The sequence below is a fragment of the Pipistrellus hanaki genome (genome assembly GCF_964339955.1).
Source record: "Pipistrellus hanaki genome assembly, chromosome: 13".
NCBI lineage: Eukaryota > Metazoa > Chordata > Mammalia > Chiroptera > Vespertilionidae > Pipistrellus > Pipistrellus hanaki.
In genome coordinates, this window is record NC_140515.1 from 19553678 (window position 1) to 19571305 (window position 17628).

The 17628-nt window shown below is 53.4% G+C and overlaps 1 protein-coding gene across 2 annotated transcripts in view; it reads left to right on the forward strand.

The window, feature by feature from the left end:
* The first annotated feature begins 8538 nt into the window (after positions 1-8538).
* The window catches only part of IL17RD (interleukin 17 receptor D), a 69114-nt gene continuing 60024 nt past the window's right edge, over positions 8539-17628 (forward strand). For both annotated transcript variants that reach the window (XM_084903123.1, XM_084903124.1), the window contains exon 1: positions 8539-8764. In XM_084903123.1, coding sequence (XP_084759249.1) covers positions 8639-8764 — 126 coding nt within the window. In that variant the 5' untranslated portion in view covers positions 8539-8638. The remainder of the gene's footprint in view (positions 8765-17628) is intronic.

The following is a 17628-nucleotide window of genomic DNA, read 5'->3' on the forward strand; positions in this document are numbered from 1 at the left end:
GGAAGGGGGGCAGGGGGCAGGGGCGTGAGCAGAGCCGCCAGGAGAGGCAGCCCCGGAGGCGTCCAGGCTGCTCTGGTGCGGAGGCGCTGCCGGCTGGCTCCAACAGCCCCCGCCCCGTCCGGTTGGATGCACACCCGCCCGAGCCTCTCACCGCTGGAACGGGGTGACCTGGGCGTGCCCACCTCACGGCGCTGCCGGGCCGAGCTGGGTGAAGGGAGGAAGGTGGCGACATGGGACCTTCTGCTCATCCGTCAGCTGCTCACACCGTCACATCGCAGCTGCCAGCGGCCAGGGGGGCCTCGCCCGCACCCGCAGGGGCTGGGCTGCAGGGACGACTCCGCTTTCTCCTTTAAAACCTGCACGTACACAGGTGTGCGCGCCCAGCACCCCCCCCCCCCCCCCCCGCCCCTTGTTCTCCGCAGGTCAGCCCCTGGGCTGTTCCTAACTCTCGGCCAGCAAGCCCTCTGTCCTGGGGTGAGGCCTGTGGGGGTGGGCTGCCAGCACCCGGCGTTTCCCGGGCCGGCCGTCCCTTTCCCGTGGGCTCTCACATGGCCTTGGGGGCAGCGGGGAGCCTGTGGCCCTTCCACACAGCCCCGGGGCGACCATGTCCACGGACATGAGGTTCGGGCCCCCCTGTCCCGATGGTGTGACCCCCGTTCACGGGGAGGGCCGCTGTGGTCCCCACGGCCGGCCCCCAGGCCCCCGCGGCACGGGGCGGGCTGCCCGGCTGATGTGGGCGACAAGGAGCGGAGCAGCTCAGCGGGTTCAGCGCAGACCCCGCTCGGGTTGCTGCGTGCGCCGGCGTGTTTCCCGGCTGTGGAAACGGTGTTTGTCCACTTGTGCAGGTTCCTGGTTGATTTTTGAAGAAGGTTTGCCGACCTCTCACTGGCTGGCATGGAAGTCGGACTCCTGCGCACGCGGCCACCTGCCACCGCTGTGGGCAAGTTGGGGCTCCTCGGTGTGTGTGTGTGTGTGTGTGTGTGTGTGTGTGTGTGTGTGACAGAGTGGGAGGTGGGTGTGAAGCTGTGAAGGTTGGGGGCAGCAGAGGCCCCCTCAGGAGAGGAGCACATCCCCTCCATCCAGCCAAACAGGAAGCGAAGTTTAGCCGCTCCGTGGGAGGGGATTCCCCAAGTTCTCCACTCTGTCAGCGGAGTGTGGACATGAACCAGGCTCTGCCCACTCTGAGTCACGTGCCCTTTCCCTTCCACTGAGTGCTCTTCACTTCGGCAGTTATCATTGGCAGTACGAGTTCTAGGATATTTTCACCCACCCACCCACCCATCCATTCACCCACCCATTCACCCATCCACCCATCCACCCATCCATCCACCCACCCATTCACCCATTCACCCATCCACCCATCCACCCATCCACCCATCCATCCACCCACCCATTCACCCATTCACCCATCCACCCATCCATCCATCCATCCATCCATCCATCCCATCCATTCCATCCATCCATTCCATCCATCCATCCATCCACCCAATCCATCCCATCCATCCCATCCATCCATCCATCCACCCATCTACCCACCCATTCACCCATCCAGCCATCCATCCACCCACCCATTCACCCATCTACCCATCCATCCACCCACCCATCCCATCCATCCACCCATTCACCCTTCCACCCATCCATTCATCCACCTAATCATTCACCCATACATCCACCCACCCATTCACCCACCCACCCACCCATTCACCCACACATCCACCCATTCACCCACACATTCACCCATTCACCCACCCACCCATTCACCCATCCATCCATCCATCCCACCCATCCACCCACCCATCCATCCACCCATCCACCCATCCATCCAACCACCTACTCATTCACCCATCCACCCATCCATTCACCCACCCATCCCATCCATCCACTCATTCACCCTTCCACCCATCCATCCACCCACCCATTCACCCACCCACCCACCTATTCACCCACACATCCACCCATTCACCCACCCACCCACCCATTCACCCACACATCCACCCATTCACCCATCCATCCACCCATCCATCCACACATCCACACACCCACCCACCCATCATTCATCAATTTATCCATTCATACATCCATTTACCCATTTATCCACCATCGATCCATCCACACACCCATCCATTTACCTACCCACCCATTGATCATCCATCTACCCTCTTACCCATCCATCACCCATTCATCTATCCACCCATCCATTCATTTATCACCATTCATCCATGCACATATCCATTCACCCACCCACCCATCTCCTCATCCATCCATCCATCCATCCAACCACCCCCTCAGTACTTGTTAAGTTCCCACTATGTGCCCAGAACTGTGCTGGGTCCTGAGAATAAGTGGAAGATAAAAAGTGACACAGCCCAGAGTCATGACCCTTGTATCTCAAGGGACACGGGCCTCAGGAAAGGCCTTGCAGACCCTCCTGAGCTCACTGTTAGCCTGGATGACGATAGGCCCTTCCTGGGGAAAGCAGTAAGCTTTAATTACCCTCCGAGCTGAAGTCCCTAAACCCATGATTCTCAACCCAAATTTTATTTGTGGAAAAAAGTGTGCAGAGCATTTACATTAAAAAAATTCGTTTCGCCAAAACCAGTTTGGCTCAGTGGATAGAGTGTCGGCCTGTGGACTGAAAGGTCCCAGGTTCAATTCCGATCAAGGGCATGTACCTTGGTTGCAGGCACATCCCCAGTGTGTGTGTGTGTGTGTGTGTGTGTGTGTGTGTGGTGGAGGGTGCAGGAGGCAGCTGATCGATGTTTCTCTCTCATCGATGTTTCTAACTCTCTCTCTCACTTCCTCTCTGTAAAAAAATCAATAAAATATATTAAAAACAAAAACAAACAAAAACACATGTTATGGTCCAAAGCCTTCCAGTCTAGTGTAACTCCAAACCAGAGTATTAGCTTCTGAAAGGGAGAGAGGTGGCCATTTCCCCAGCTACTGTCTGGGTCTCAGCTGCCCTTGGGTCAGACTGCCTCAGCTCCTGGCCCACCTCCCTGCAACAGTGACATTCACACAGCCATTCGTTTATTTCAGTTTCACAAAAATACACTGAGGTCTGCATTCTCATCATTCCTGCTGCTGCTGAGGAATCGGACATCTAGAGAGGTTAAGTGAACTGCTCAAAGCCACGTGGTTAGTGAAGCCCGTATTTGACCTGGTTTTCTTACCACCTCCTGGACTCTACTTCTCTGAAACAGCACCAGTTTTGGGGCAAAAGAGAGTATTTACACCTGTGCTGGGGGGTTTGCCTCAAGAATTTTAAAAGATGCAATACCTGCCGAAACCGGTTTGGCTCAACGGATAGAGCTTTGGTTTGAGGACTGAAGGGTCCCAAGTTCAATTTTGGTCAAGGGCATATACCTTGGTTTTGGGCACATCCCAGGGGGTGTGCAAGAGGCAGCTGATTGATGATTCTCTCTCATCATCGATGTTTCTAACTCTCTATCCCTCTCTTTCTCTCTGTGAAAAATCAATAAAATATATTAAATTTTAAAAAAAGATGCAATACCTGACTAGTCAGGGGCACTGACCTCTTTTCCCTTGGATCGTCAAATTCAAAAATGACAACAGCTGGGGGGGAAAAGAGACAGACATAATACCTTAAACAATAAAGAATTTAGAACGTGAAAGAAAATGACAACAGCCAACAAAACAGTAGCCCTCCAGCGTGAATGAATCAAAATTATACCCACTTTTTATGTCAGATCGACACAAACAATACTATATATATTTTGGTGTGCCATTGGATTTTAGTAATTCGTTTATGTGTGCCATGAGATGAAAAAGGTTGAAAATCGCTGCCCTGGAAAGATGTGCTCTGTTCTCGTGCTGTCTGGGAGTGTTAGGGTGTCTGAGATCTGGACCGGGAGCGCCCCCTTGCGGTTACCATGGAGACTGGGGTTTCGTTAAGTGGCCGTGGATGCGGAGCCATTGCCCTGGCACCAAGTCCGCGTCTGGGGATTTCGAGGTTCAGGGTTGGGTCATCCGCCCCGGGTATTCCGGCCGTCCCTAGCCTGGGCCTCTTGGGTGGCCGGTGGCTCCAAGGCTGTTTTGGGAAGGATGCGGGGCCGGCACACAATGCAAAGTCAGGGGGAGGGGGTAAGAAGGGGGTGGGGGTGGGGTAAAGAGAGAGTCATTTGAGTCTAGGGTCTCCTCGGGGGAGGGGGTAAGAAGGGGGTGGGGGTGGGGTAAAGAGAGAGTCATTTGAGTCTAGGGTCTCCTCCCTGACAGTCTCACTTCCTAGCTGTGAAGAAGAGATGATGAAAACTATCCCTTGGAGCTTGGCATCCAGGCAGCCTTGGGGACTAGGGCAGAGGCTGGGCTCTCAGGAGGGTGCCAGTGTTCAGAATAAAGCCTCGCCTGGGAGACTGGAGAGGGGAGTGGGGGTGGTGGGGGTGGAATCATTACCTTTAATGTCTTGATTAGAACATAAAACACGACTTGACCACAATACCGAAAATAGATGAGAATTTCGGCCCACTGCTTCTAACTAACCCCTATTTATAAAAATGGTCTTTAGTTGGCTAAAAATAATTCAGGATACTAACAAAATCCAAGCATTCTATTAAGTGTTTTTCTTTTATTGATTTCAGAAAGGAAGGGAGTGGGAGAGAAAGACAATGATGAGAATCATTGATCAGCTGCCTCTTGCACACTCCTCACTGGGGATGGAGCCCACAGCCGGCATGTGCCCTGACTGGGATTTGAACTCTGACTTTCATAGGTTGACGCTCAAACACTGAACCGTGCCAGCCGGGCTTAAGGATTTTTCTTATCTGGTTAGGTTCCAGGTGCATTCAAGAAGTATATTTGCATTTTGTCAACAGTTTATTTTAAAGCAATTTAATCTGTTTAATTCCCAGCTTCATTCCAAATGGGAATGGAGGCAGCAACAGTTTCTTGCCTTCTGACGTGTGCCAGGCGCTGGAGGCAGAGAGGGGACTCAGACAGGGCTGGGTCTGGGGGATGAATGCGGTTGTGTCTGGGCCACAAGCAATCCTGGCCTTGGTGGGTAGACCATGCGTTGTACTTGGGGAGTACTTCATTCTCTGGTCAACCACACAGCTAGCTGTTGCCTGGAGGAAGGTGTGGTCCATAAAAGCTGGGGTGGGATGGGGAGGAAACTGGCCCCTCATTTTATCTCGGTTCCCAGTAAAGAGGTTTACTTCTTGCAGCCTCACAAATAGGTGTAACCGGACAATCAATGGGTCCATGCTGCCTGTCACTACTTAAGCCAATTAAGCCGAGACAGGGTTGAATCATATATTAACAAGAGAGGCCCGGTGCCCTGGGTATCAGTGGGGTCCCTTGGCCTGGCCTACAGGGATTGGGCTGAAACTGGCTCTCCGACATCCCCTGAGGGATCCCAGATTTCAAGAGGGTGGTTCTCCGGTGATGTACCTTGAAATCAGGTTCCCTCCTCTCTGGTTCTGGGCGTATCATCTGAGAACTGCAGCTGCCAAGTCACCGCAGCTCGGCAGCTCCTGCACTGAGCATCTGCCCCTGCTGGTCATTGGGCGTCATAGCTACCAGTCAGACAGTTGGACGGTTTCTTAGACTCTTATATATATAGATTTATTCTAATACTGCTGGCAGTATGAGAGAACAGCAGGTCAGCCACAAATCTGCTCTGAAGCCCCCCATAAGCCTGTTGCTTATGCAGTAGATCCTCGGGTTACATCAGAGATCTGTTCCTAAGTCAGAACTTACCTACATAAGCACCTACGTCACTCACATGGAGCACATACACAGCAGTAATGAAGTGAAACAGTCAAAACAATTTAAGAAAAAGATAACAATTCCTGACCTTTACTTGTGGTAAATAAATAATAAAAAACATAAAGCACATATGTACATGTTGAAATGACGGAACTTTTTTTTTAATAAATAAATGGGAGATTGCGATGTAACCATGAAATGACATCTGTTGAGTCCGAGGTAACCTGAGGACTGCTGGTATAGGGTAGGAAAAGGATTACATGGGGAAGTAGGGATTACAGGCATGGGGAAGTAGGAGCCTGGCGTGGGACTCCATTGTTTGGGCACCAAGGTTGTCAATCAATCTTTCTATGATAATAGGCAATTCTTGGAATGAGAATGGACTGCATTCCAAGGTTGACTCCCTGGTCCAAGGTTGACTCCCAGGTCTCAGGGGCACACAACCCCCAGCCAGTTTAGAATGTCCTTTCTTTATCCAAAAAGGCAATTGTGGTTAACAGAGCATGATTAATATTTCCCATAACCAGCCCTAGCTGGTTTGGCTCAATGAATAGAGCATCAGCCTGCGGACTGAAGGGTCCTGGGTTCGATTCTGGGCAAAGGCACATGCCCAGGTTGTGGGCTTGATTCCCAGTAGGGAGCACATAGGAGGCAGCCAATCAATGATTCTCTCTCATCGATGTTTCTATCTCTCTCTCTCTCTTTCCCTTTCCCTTTCTCTCTGAAATTAATGAAAATATATTTAAAAAAATATTTCCCATAACCATAACTAGTCTCCAATATTCTATTTTTGCTCCTAAGAGGTCTAGTCAGTTTGGCTCAGTGGATAGAGTGTCAGCCTGCAGACCAAAGGGTCCGGGGTTCCGTTCCAGTCAAGGGCATGTCTCTGTCTTTCCCTCTCTCTTCCACTCTCCCAAAATATCAGTGGAAAAAATATTCTCAGGTGAGGCTTAACAACAACAAAAATGCTGCCCCTAACGAAGCGTTAGGATAGATAAAGGGGATGAGAGGAAAAGAATCAAGAGAAAACCAGAATGGGGAGGGTGTTGCCTAATGCCAATTTCTCTTTATTTCCTGACCAAATTTGACCCTTTGATGTGTGTGGTTCTTCCACCCCCCACCCCACAGGAATGTCTGTGGCCTCCCTAGGGAGGGAGGGCCTTTCAGTCCCTGGCCTGAGGTACGTCATTCTGACCGTGACTCAGAGTGGACACGCTGTGTCCTCTGCACGCCTTTAGAAAAGCTGGAGCGTTCTCAGCTCTGCAGCCTGTTTTCAGAGCTGTCAGTGGCCAGCCTGGGCAGTGAGCTGTGGTGGAGGGAAATACAATGGAGGGTGTGGTGGTTAGAAAGGGAGCAGGAACTTTTCTGGGGCATCCCTGACACTCAACCATATGGTGACATGAGTAAAAACCAGGAAGAAACACTCTCTTTTCCCCAATGCCCTCAAGTCCTCCCTCTATCCTGAGCTCCAAGAACCCCTTCTTTTTACTGGAGTTGAACTCCAGGACAAAGGAAGAAATGCAAATGCCCCTTAAATGCCTGGTCAGAAAAGCCGATTAACATGGCCATGAGCGATGGAGCAGTTTGGCAACTTTAAATGAGCATCATCTAGCTGTTCTGATTCTAGGAGTGTATCTTTAGGAAACAGTTGAGTCAAGATAAATGTGTGAGGATATCTTTGAATCACTGATTATAAAAGAAGTCACTCGGAAGGAGATTGGATAATAAATTATGGAGCATATCTAAGGCTGCAATGTCATAGGTTCAGGAGCCTAAGGAGACCGCAGCCTCATGATTTCTTTAGTGTTTCACCAACACCCATATGGTCCTGGCCTCCTGTCAGCCCCTCACATTCACGGTAAAAACCTCTGACTTCCCCTGCTGTGGGGGCTGGGGAGGATTTTGTGAGGAGCTCTAGTGGAGGAGAAGCAGAAAGGGGGGGGGGGGTTGGTCCAGACAAAGGAGGGAGCAATGAAGAAGAGCATGGTGGTTGGATTCAAGTGCAAATATACAAAACAAAGCAGGGAGGAAGATTGTGGTGAGAAGTTGTGTGATCTTAGCTCCTCCTCGCCTCTGAGCTTCCTGTTCCAAACAGAGATACTACTGTCCAGTTCACAAGGGTGTACGTTTGACAAGAGCATTGGTTTCGTCAGACCTGAATTTGAGTCTCAGGTACCAGCTATGTGGCCGTATGCAAGTCAGTTAATGAGAGATTGTAGCATCTATTGAGTGCTTGCTGTGTGGTAACCAATAGAATCCTCCCCAGCCTAGGATACTTTCTCTTGTTTTCATTCCAGTCTACAGGGGCTGAGAACAGAAACGTGGAGAGAAGGAGACACTTGTCCGAGGTCCCAGCCAGGATTTCTGTAACCATCACATTACCTTAACTTTCCTGCGTGGAAAACTGAGATAACAATAAAACCACAATTCCCTGTGTGGTTGGAACGATTCAAGAAGAGGCCTGGCAAAGAGTAGGTGCTTATTAAATTATTATTAAAACTGTTATTATATTCTCTGCATTTTCCCGAGTTTTTGAAGGGAGCAGACATCACTTGCATAAATCCTTTGCTTAAAAAAAAAAAAAAAAAAAAAAAAAAGACCTCAGGTGAGGGGGTAGATACTGCAGCTGCCAAGTTCCCCGAGGTTATCTGGAGCGCGACAATAGGGGCGTGGCTTAGAGGGAGGGGCGGGGCCAAGAAGGAGGGCCAGGCTTGAGGGGCGGGGCTAGGACCCGGGAGCTCAGGCTGGGGGCGGGGCCTAGAGGGAAGGGGCGGAGCACAGGCCGGCGGCGCATGCTCTGTGGGACGGCCCACTCCGCCGCCGCCGCTGCCGCCAGCGCCACCGCCCACTCCGGGCTGGCTCGCAGCGGTCGTGCGGGGCGCAGACCACGGCCCGGGTGGACGAGCGCACGGCCATGGCCCCGTGGCTGCAGCTCTGCTCCGTCTTCTTCACTGTCAACGCCTGTCTGAACGGCTCGCAGCTGGCCGTGGCGGCGGGCGGCCCCGGCAGAGCGCGGGGCGCGGACACCTGTGGCTGGAGGGTAAGGAGCAGAGCGAGCGGCTTCCTCGCGGTCCCCGAAGGCGCGGCGGGCGCGGTGCGCGCAGGTGCTCGCGGGGCGGGCGGCGGAGTTGGCGCGGACTTGCTTGCTTTCTGCGGGGTCCGCTGCCGGGCTGGGGTCCCCCCGCGGCTCCAGACCTCCCTCCCTCCCTCTCGGGGCTCGCGTCCGCCAGCCCCAGCTCCGATGAGAGAGTCCGCAGACCCCCCGCTTTGTGTTGCTAATGAGACGCGGCCACTGGCTCGGGTCCGGCGCCTGGAGGCGGGCGAGAGGGGCGCCCGGCGGCGGCGGGTGGGAGAAGGGTGCCCCCCATCTTTTGTTCCTGGTCCGGGACCTCCGACGCCTCAGGGTTGTGCTCCCCGGAGCTGGGACCCTCCGAGCTGTCGGGCCGTAGGGCGCTGTCCTGGGTGGGAGCGGGCGTCTTCCCCGATCGCTGGTCCATCCGGGCTCCGCAGACTCCCGGGACCGTCCGGAGCGGACCCGGGGCGCCGGGGAGGGATGCGCCCCCGCTCGCGGCCGCTTTGTTCCTTCCAGTCCCGCCCTCTCACTCCACGTCCACACCATCCCCGACTCCTGGCTCGCTGGGTTCCCCATCCACCCCTTCCTCTGCGAATTGTCTCGCGGATGCTTCCCAGCCCCACTCCACGCCACAGCTTGAACTGGGGATAATTTTTTTCATCGCCAAAGGGAGGCAGGGGTTTGTCATCTCGGTCAGGTGTCCGGGACGGCCCTGGGGAGGCGCGCGCCGAGCGCTCGGAGCCCTGTCCCAGGCGAGCGGCGCTGACTGGGCGGCCGGGCAGGGGGTGAGGCCCCGTCCCGGAGACTGTCTGCATCCATCTGCTCCGGGAGAACCTCCCGCGGAAGCCAGGGCACTCACAGCCTTCAGCCTTGTGTAGAGGACACGGGCTGGGCTTTGTGCTCAGGCAGCTCTGCTCCTGTGCAGCCATGAGCCTCAATGTCTTCACCCGGAAAGTGGGAGGAAGTGGGGATTTCCTACTTTCCCAGCACTGTTGCTCCGAGGGATGGGTTGACCCACGTCTTCCGGAGTGCCCCGAGGGCCTCAGCACCATCAGAGTCTAAGCCCTGACCCCCCTTTAGGGCCGCGGGTGGATGCCTCTGGCTCACTTGCCCCACATCCTGAGAAACACAGCATGGGAGACCAGGTGTGAGCCAGGCAGCTGGGTTGTCTGTGAGACAGCCATGGCCCACCATCCCACAACCCCGCGGTAAATATAAAGCCTCCTCCGTTAGAGTAAAACATCGCATTTCTTTACTCCCATTTTAACAAAACGTCACTTGTGTTTCTATTTAAAGAGAAACAGATACCAAGTTTTCTTCGGTTTTCAGTTGTGAGTTTTCCTGAAAGCTATCTCATGTTGACCCTCCTCGGTGTTTTGGATCTGGACTGACAGGTTGGCTCTGGAATAACTGTAACAGCATCCCCGGCATTTTATGCCCGGATTTCGTATGACGGCATAGGCGAACCAGTCCAAGTTCCAGTTTTCCCGCCATGGCCCAAGTGGCTTCGTGTGTCAGGACACAAAGCTTGTGTGGAGTTTCAGTGCGGTGGGGAGCAGAGCCTGTGGGTGGTGTGTTCTCTCTTCCTGCGGGAATGTGTTCTCGTCCCCTCAGCCTGCACCCCCACAGAACTAATGGGGTGCCTTTCCCCCAGGGCCTCGCATTTGTGCTGAGCCCTCTCCCACCACCACTTCTCCTTGGGGCTCCGCCAGTCCTTTCCTTGGGTCATCTTCATCCCCTTCCTGAATGAGCACGGGGCCTCTGGGCCATCTCCAGGGTCTAGGCTCTTCCCTCTGGGACTTGCCCTTGGGTGCATGTGATGGAGCCACCAGCTTGTCTGCCTGCCTTGCCTATCCAGCTAGCTGCCCAGCCCCTCTCGCCCAGCTTCCTGGCTCCTGTGCCCTTCTTGCTGCGAAGGCATCCTGGGATGCCTGCTTCTCTGAGAAAATGTTTGGCTTAAGTCTCAGGTCAGGTGATGCCTCCCCTGAGAAGGCCTCCCAGAATGCCACTCCCCCTGCCTTGCCTTCTCACCAGACTACATCGTCTGCATTTATTTGTTCACATCCGCATCTTCAGGCCAGTTTCCGGCAGGCACCTAACCTCACGTGGCGGCCTCAGAGCCTGGGACCCCGGACATCTTGGCTGAAGCCAGTTAGACCCTGCTAAGTGCTGTGCACAGTGATAGATTTTAAGAAGCGGGGGAGAGATCAGAGCACCGGGCTCCAGTGTCCTCTCCACAGCAGGCTCATGCACATGCTCTTCCTGCTGGTGTTCCTTCCTTTTACACCTCAGCCTCCCTCTCAGCTCCAGCATCACTTCCTGCTCGAAGCCTTCCCCGCTCCCACCTCTCTAGCCAGGTTCTTCCAGAAGCTGGTGCCCAAGGACTGGCCAGTAAGTGCTGGTGGTGTACAGGGACCTGAGAATTTGACTCATGTCCGAGTCTCCTACCCGGTCGTGGGTGTTCAGGCCATAGGCAGATGTTGGTCTCCATTATGAGGTTGCTTACCGTGTGGCTGGGGCTGTGTGACCATACAAGACGAAGGGTCGACTGTGGGTGATGCACACAGGAGCGGGCTTCCCACGGCGGGTCCAGGCCACACAGAACCTCCGAGGGGGAGGGGGACAGCGGGGTGGAGAGAGCCTGGAGGAGGGGCCGGACTTGGGTGCTGGAGAGGAGCTCAGCGGAGATCAAGCCCCCTTGATCTCCAGGAAGCATTTGTTCCAGGAACTCTGGCCCTGCAGGAATGTGTATTTTCCCAGGACTTGTGAGGTGGCTGCAGCCAGCTCGCCCTCCCTTGGCAGCTCTGCTAACACGCCCTTCAGGGCTGCCCTCAGAGGAGCCGGCCTGGGTGACGTGGTCAGATTTCACAACCTCCCCATTATTAGCGGTGCAATTAAGGGCTGATACCATCTCGAACACAGCTCGGTGTTTTAGAAATGAGTTATGGGCACACTTCCTCCGCTACTTAAAAAAAAATCTCGTAGGGCCCTTGCCAGGTAGAGTTGCTCTTTGAGTAGTGAATACACTTTCCCCAAAAGTACCAATTTGCAAACTTGTAGCAGGGAAGTTTTGCATCGCGCTTTTTGATAGGGAGATGGGCTTGTTTGTGTTGGGTAACTTTCTGTCAATGGCTCGAGCTGAGGTTTTCCCTCCCCTTTTGTCTTGCTGAGGGTCTGAGGGGCCTGCTTATGGAGCGGACAATCAGGGGTCTGCTTGTGCAGGTTTTTATTTCGGTGGCTTCCCCGGCAGTGGGGGAGGAGAAGCATAGCTTACCTTCCTGCCTGAATGGTGGCACGCACGCCTTCTCTGGCCTCTTAGCCAGGAACACAGCTTCTAGCCCCCAAACCTGCGCTGCTTCAGGAATCCGGGAAGCTAGAATGCTGGCATTGTCTTTACAGTGAAGTTTCCCATTTAAGGCAAATCCTTCATCTCAAAAGGTAGGAAGAAACATGGTGGTGCTTGGAAAAGAAGAGGTTTCCAGCTGGTTAAAATTTAGGTCCCCGATAAACTCCAGTCCAAGAACTCTGCTTGGCTGTGGGCCCGGGCATGTTTATTTGATTCTGAATTGGATGCGTTTTCATTCACTTGCAGCCTGGGGCTCCCCCAGCCCCGCATCTGGCCTGCCTGTGGCCATGTTGTCCGTGTTCTACATGCTCGTGTGTCCCTTACCGCGTTCCTGGTGAGAAGGGACGCGGTGCCGTGGGACACGTTTTTCAGAGACGTTTTCATTCGGATGATACTTCTTCTGACCTGCCGGGCAGTGTTAAGTGGAGCCCTCCTGCCCCGCCCTCTCTCTGGAGCAGCCCTCCCTCCTCTCCCCCCTCGACCCCGAGCCCCCGCGGAGCCCGGGCATTGTGCTCCTTATTAACTCGGGAGGCGGCTGGGTGGATGTGAGGCAGCCACTTCCGAACAAGATTTCTCCGTGTGAGCCCAGAGGCTCCCAGCACCAGGATTGCCCAGGAGCTGGTTAGCAGGCAGATTCAAGGAGAAGGGGACAAGAGTGGGCGTGAGGCGGGGCCCGGGAACTGGCATTGTAACAAGTTCCTCTGATGCTCCCTCAAGGGGGAGAGGCATTGCCTTAGGGGACAGGCTCCCAGGATCCGGAGGAAGGGGAGAGAAGCCACATGCTCCAAACATGTAAAGTCAGTTTGATTCCAAACCATTTCACTGGGCTTAGAGGCGAGAGTGGAGGCTCTGCCAGCGCCCTGGACAATGGAAGGGGTCAGGTGGACTGAGGGAGGACGAGGGGAGCCAGCTGGGCGGGGCACCCCAGTCTGAGTGGGCGCCTCTGGCCTGGGGGAAGGGGACCTGACACTCCCACCGGGGTTCCTCCCCAGAACAGCTGGGCTCGTCTGGAAAACAGTCTCAGGAAAGGCGAGCAGGATCCAAATCGTATTCTCAGCAGCAGCTCAAACCTCACAGACGCTTCCCTACAAAGGAAAAAACGGCTAATGCCTTTTTAAGTCTTTATTTTAAGTTGAGTATTTTTCAAGCTCCATTTGGCCTAAAATATGGTGTGTGTGTGTGTGTGTGTGTGTGTGTGTGTGTGTGTGTGTTTAACATTTCAAACCCTCTTTTCCCACATTGGCCACTAAACTTTTACATACCCTGCCCCAGCAGATGTCTGCTGCCGCCACCGGGGCCGGCCCATCAGCAATTAATTGTCCTTTCATTCCCCCTCGCTGCCTGTCGCGCCTGCCTCTGACGGATGGGTTTTTAGGCTTCCGGAAGCGTGGGCCCCCACCCTTGATTCCTAAGGTGGGAGCTTCTCTGGCCGGGGCCGGGGCAGGGGCAGCGCCTGCCACCCTCGCCTGGCCGCTGAGATCTTTTCCATGTTGCACTCGGAGGGTCTCCGTGCCTCCCGGGGGGCTGTCTGTGCCGGTCGGTGCTGCGGGGCCCCCTCTGCCCGCCGGCGGGGGCCATGCCCTCCTGGGCAGTGTTTGTCTTGGCCGCTGCGTCCTCCCGAATGGGGCTGCCACACGTTGAGGTAACTGATGGCCCAGCAGCACATTGTCTCCTCCGGGGCCGGGCCTTTGAAGCTCTTCCTGGTGGGAAGTAAAGAGACTTATTTGCTCTATTAAAATGCCTCGGTATTTCCTCTGTTTAACCACAGGCCACTTCCTTTCTGCCACTCTAAACCCCGCGGGGCCACCGGCTGATTGAAAAGACACCAGCCCAGGGGTGATCACATCCCATTGAAACAGATAGTCTTACCACAGATGAAAGCGGGGGCCTGTCTCTAAGAGGAAGACAGATCTGAGGGGGGGATCCTTAGATGGCGCCTTACCTTGCTCAAAAAATTTAGCCTGTTGACGCCATTCACACTTGAAGTCCTGAATGCATGAATGGGTACTTTTTTTTTTTTTTTTTTTTAAAGAAGGGAAGCCTAAATTGTCATCAAAGTAGTGTATGTTGTATCTGCCTATGGCAGGTTAAAACGATCTCATCAGCTGGATTTCCCATTGTGTGAGTTGGAAACTGCCGTGTCTGGGAAGAGCATGATGTCTGCTCGCAGACAGCCGTGCTGGGCTTACTCCCTGCTTGCAGACTCCGTCTGCTGGGTCTCATGTGCTCAGAAGTCCGAGTAGGAAGTTTGTAGCATAAATAATACCGAGACTATCTCCAGGGAGACTGGCCCTCATCCTTTCCCAAGCAGCATCTTAAAAGAAGGTTTAATTAATAACAGCAGGCAGGAAACGAAAAATTGAACAATTAAAAAATTACCTAAGTAACGAAGATTGGAAATTTGAACTCCATCTGTATCTTGTTTTTATCAAGGGGCCTAAAAAAAAAAAAAAAAAAGGAGTAACTAGTTCGTTTCTAATGGAGACTATTATTTTAACATTTACAATTCCATTGTTCGAAGTATCCATGATAAAACCAGCTTCCCCTTTCTTTGGTTCCTTGTTTGGGAATGTTGGGGGAAGGTGGATGTAGCTAATTAAGGCTACACCATTTAAAGGGGGGACTTAATAGGTACCAGCTGTCCTCAACAAATCACTACCGGTAGATGGACGACAGAATAAAGATGTGATGTGAACACACATGTAATTCTCTTCTAAAACGGAAGTTGTCCTATAAATTGTCTGATTTAATAGCGCAAATGAAAACTACCTCTACTGTGCACTCTCAGAAAGCATTTGTTTTATAGCCAAACCTAATGGTAAATGTCTTATTTGCATAAGGCTGGTACTTTGAGTTGAAAGGGCAGTCAATGGCAAGTATTGTTGGGAGTTGAACAAATTGTAATTTTATTGCATGCTTCTTCACTCTAAACTGCTCTAATAGACATTAATCACGAGGCTTTTCATGAAAGATTACACTTTGTAGGGAAGCTTGCTTGAACTTATCAGAAATGCCGTATAAAGTGGGAAGAGCAACTTTGAAAAGTGAAGGGAAATTAATAGTATTAAAGTGTTCAGATGGATATTTGCATCTCACGTTAAGTGAATACTTCAAATGAGTCCTTTTGAAATCATAAGGGAGTCGGCTTTAAAAACCTAACTCTTTAGGTTTAGAAAGTATTTTATTCTCTTGAAAACTAGGAGTCTTTCCAAGTGTTCTGTTTTGTCAGTTTTGTAGATCCTCCCCCCATTGAATGGTAACCCTTTTAAAAAATATGCTGGCTATGCCCCAGACTTCTGTTCTGGGATGGACAGTTTTACTCAGGAGGAGGAGGGTGGATGGGGATGAGGGAGGGTTTCCTTGGAACGAGGAGGTCCATTTTCCTGAGACAGGCCATATGGTTTAGAAATTTCTCTGTGGTTTATTCTGTCCAGGTGATTTCTGGTTTCTCCCCTCCTGAAACGGCCCTCCTTTTATCCCAGGAAAATGCCGTGCGATCCAGACCAAATGCAGGCGCAGCCCGCCATTGTGGGCCCCGCTGAGTGACAGCCGATGACCCTCTTCCTCTGCAGCGGGCCCATTTGCTCTGGGTGGGGCTCAGGCACTCACACGGTCAGCACTTACTGTCACTGCTCAGTATCTAAAGCGTAAACAGACTTACTTGGAGTGAGGAGGCGAGAGACTGAGCAGCTTCTCTGTAGGATTGTGGAGCGGTTCTGCAGGGATGGCAAGCCTAGCGCCCACCTTTGCTTTTCAGTCTGTTGCTCAGTTGGTTCCCAGAAACTCTGCCTTCTTGCTTGCCTTGCCTCAGTTTCCTCTGCTTTGGTGGAGGCCCACTTTTCTTTGTGAGGCTTTTCCACCATCACTTGGCCTCCCCGTGGGAATTTCGCCTGTGCCATCAGGCCTGTGGGTGGTTTAGAGCCGTGGTCGGCAAACTCATTAGTCAGCAGAGCGGCAAACCCTGGCTCGGGAGCCGCATGTGGCTTGCGTGCCGCAGTTTGCCGACCACTGGTTTAGAGGGAAGTTAGAGGAAGGGATCAGGATGGCTGAAGAGGTCAGGTCCTACTGAGGGGACGTTGAGCAGGGCCTGGTGGTGAGTGGAGCCAGGAGGAGGGGTGACTGTTTTAGTTTTCTGTTTTTATTTCAGGGAGAGGAAGGGAGAGGGAGAGATAGAAACATAGATGGGCCGCCTCCCGCACGCCCCCTACTGGAGATCAAGCCCGAAACCCAGGCCCTTGCTCTGACCTGGAATCCAGCTGTGACCTCCTGGTTCATGGGTTGACACTCAACCACTGAGCCACACTGCCTGGGCATGGGGTGACAGTCTAGGCAGAAAGAGGTGTGGGCAAAGCTGGAGGAGGGTGGCTCACTGGAAGGCAGAGGGACAGGAAAGCTGACGATGGGGTTGGGACTAGGTAATGGAGTCCCTTGAGTTTGCCTGCCTGGCCTGTTAGGCACGGTGAGGTGCAGCTTGGGAAGTTTCTCCGGTGCATGGAGTGACCTGCAGTGCCCGTTCTTTCATTCAGCGATGGCCTGAGAAGGATAGCAAAACACCCAGACGTCACTGCCCGATTTAAACAGCAGCCCCCTGCTCCTCTGTCCTCCGTGAGACACACACAGTGCTCCCCTGTCTGTCCGTCTGCCCCCTCCGCGGCAAGGTCAGCTCCGTGAGGCAGGGCCTTTCCCCGCCTGTTCCTGCGGCCTCCCTCTCAAGGTCAGAGGCAGACCCCTGGCAGCTGCTCCCCCTCTGGTTCTGCGGTGGCAGAGTGCTCTGCGCGGAGTTAAAACGGGCTGAGGAGGGCAGGCTGAACAGGCAGGGGATCTCGGGTGGCTTCTGGGAGGAGGTGACACAGGAGGCAAGCAGTTACAATACAAACTTCCTCTGAAGCTGTAGCTCCTTACGTTCTGTTAACGTTGGCCATCGTGTTGCGTTAGGGGCTGAGGAGAGCATGACGATACGCCCCACCTATGCATTCACACCACAGACTATGGGCCCGACATGCCCCGCACTGACTGCTGCTGGGCTGCAGGGACTGGTACAGGCGTGATTGGGGCCAGCGGCGGAGGCGAGTGCCCTTTGCAAGTTGTCTGTTGCTTGAAGAGAATATTTGGCCTGTCCAGATTGCTGCCCTGCAGATGAGAAAAGTCTGTAAAACGTTACTGCTAAGCTAAGGTGACCAGACGTCCCGCTTTTGGCGGGACAGTCCCGATTTTGAACAATTTGTCCCGTGTCCCACGGTGTTTTATTTATTTTATTATTTTTTAAAAATATATTTTATTGATTTTTTACAGAGAGGAAGAGAGAGGGATAGAGAGTTAGAAACATCAATCAGTCGCCTCTTGCACACCCCCTGCTGGGGACGCACTGGCAACCAAGGTACATGCCCTTGACTGGAATCGAACCTGGGACCTTTTAGTCCGCAGGCCGACCCTCTATCCACTGAGCCAAACCATTTTCGGCTCCCGCGGCGTTTTAAAAAGTCCC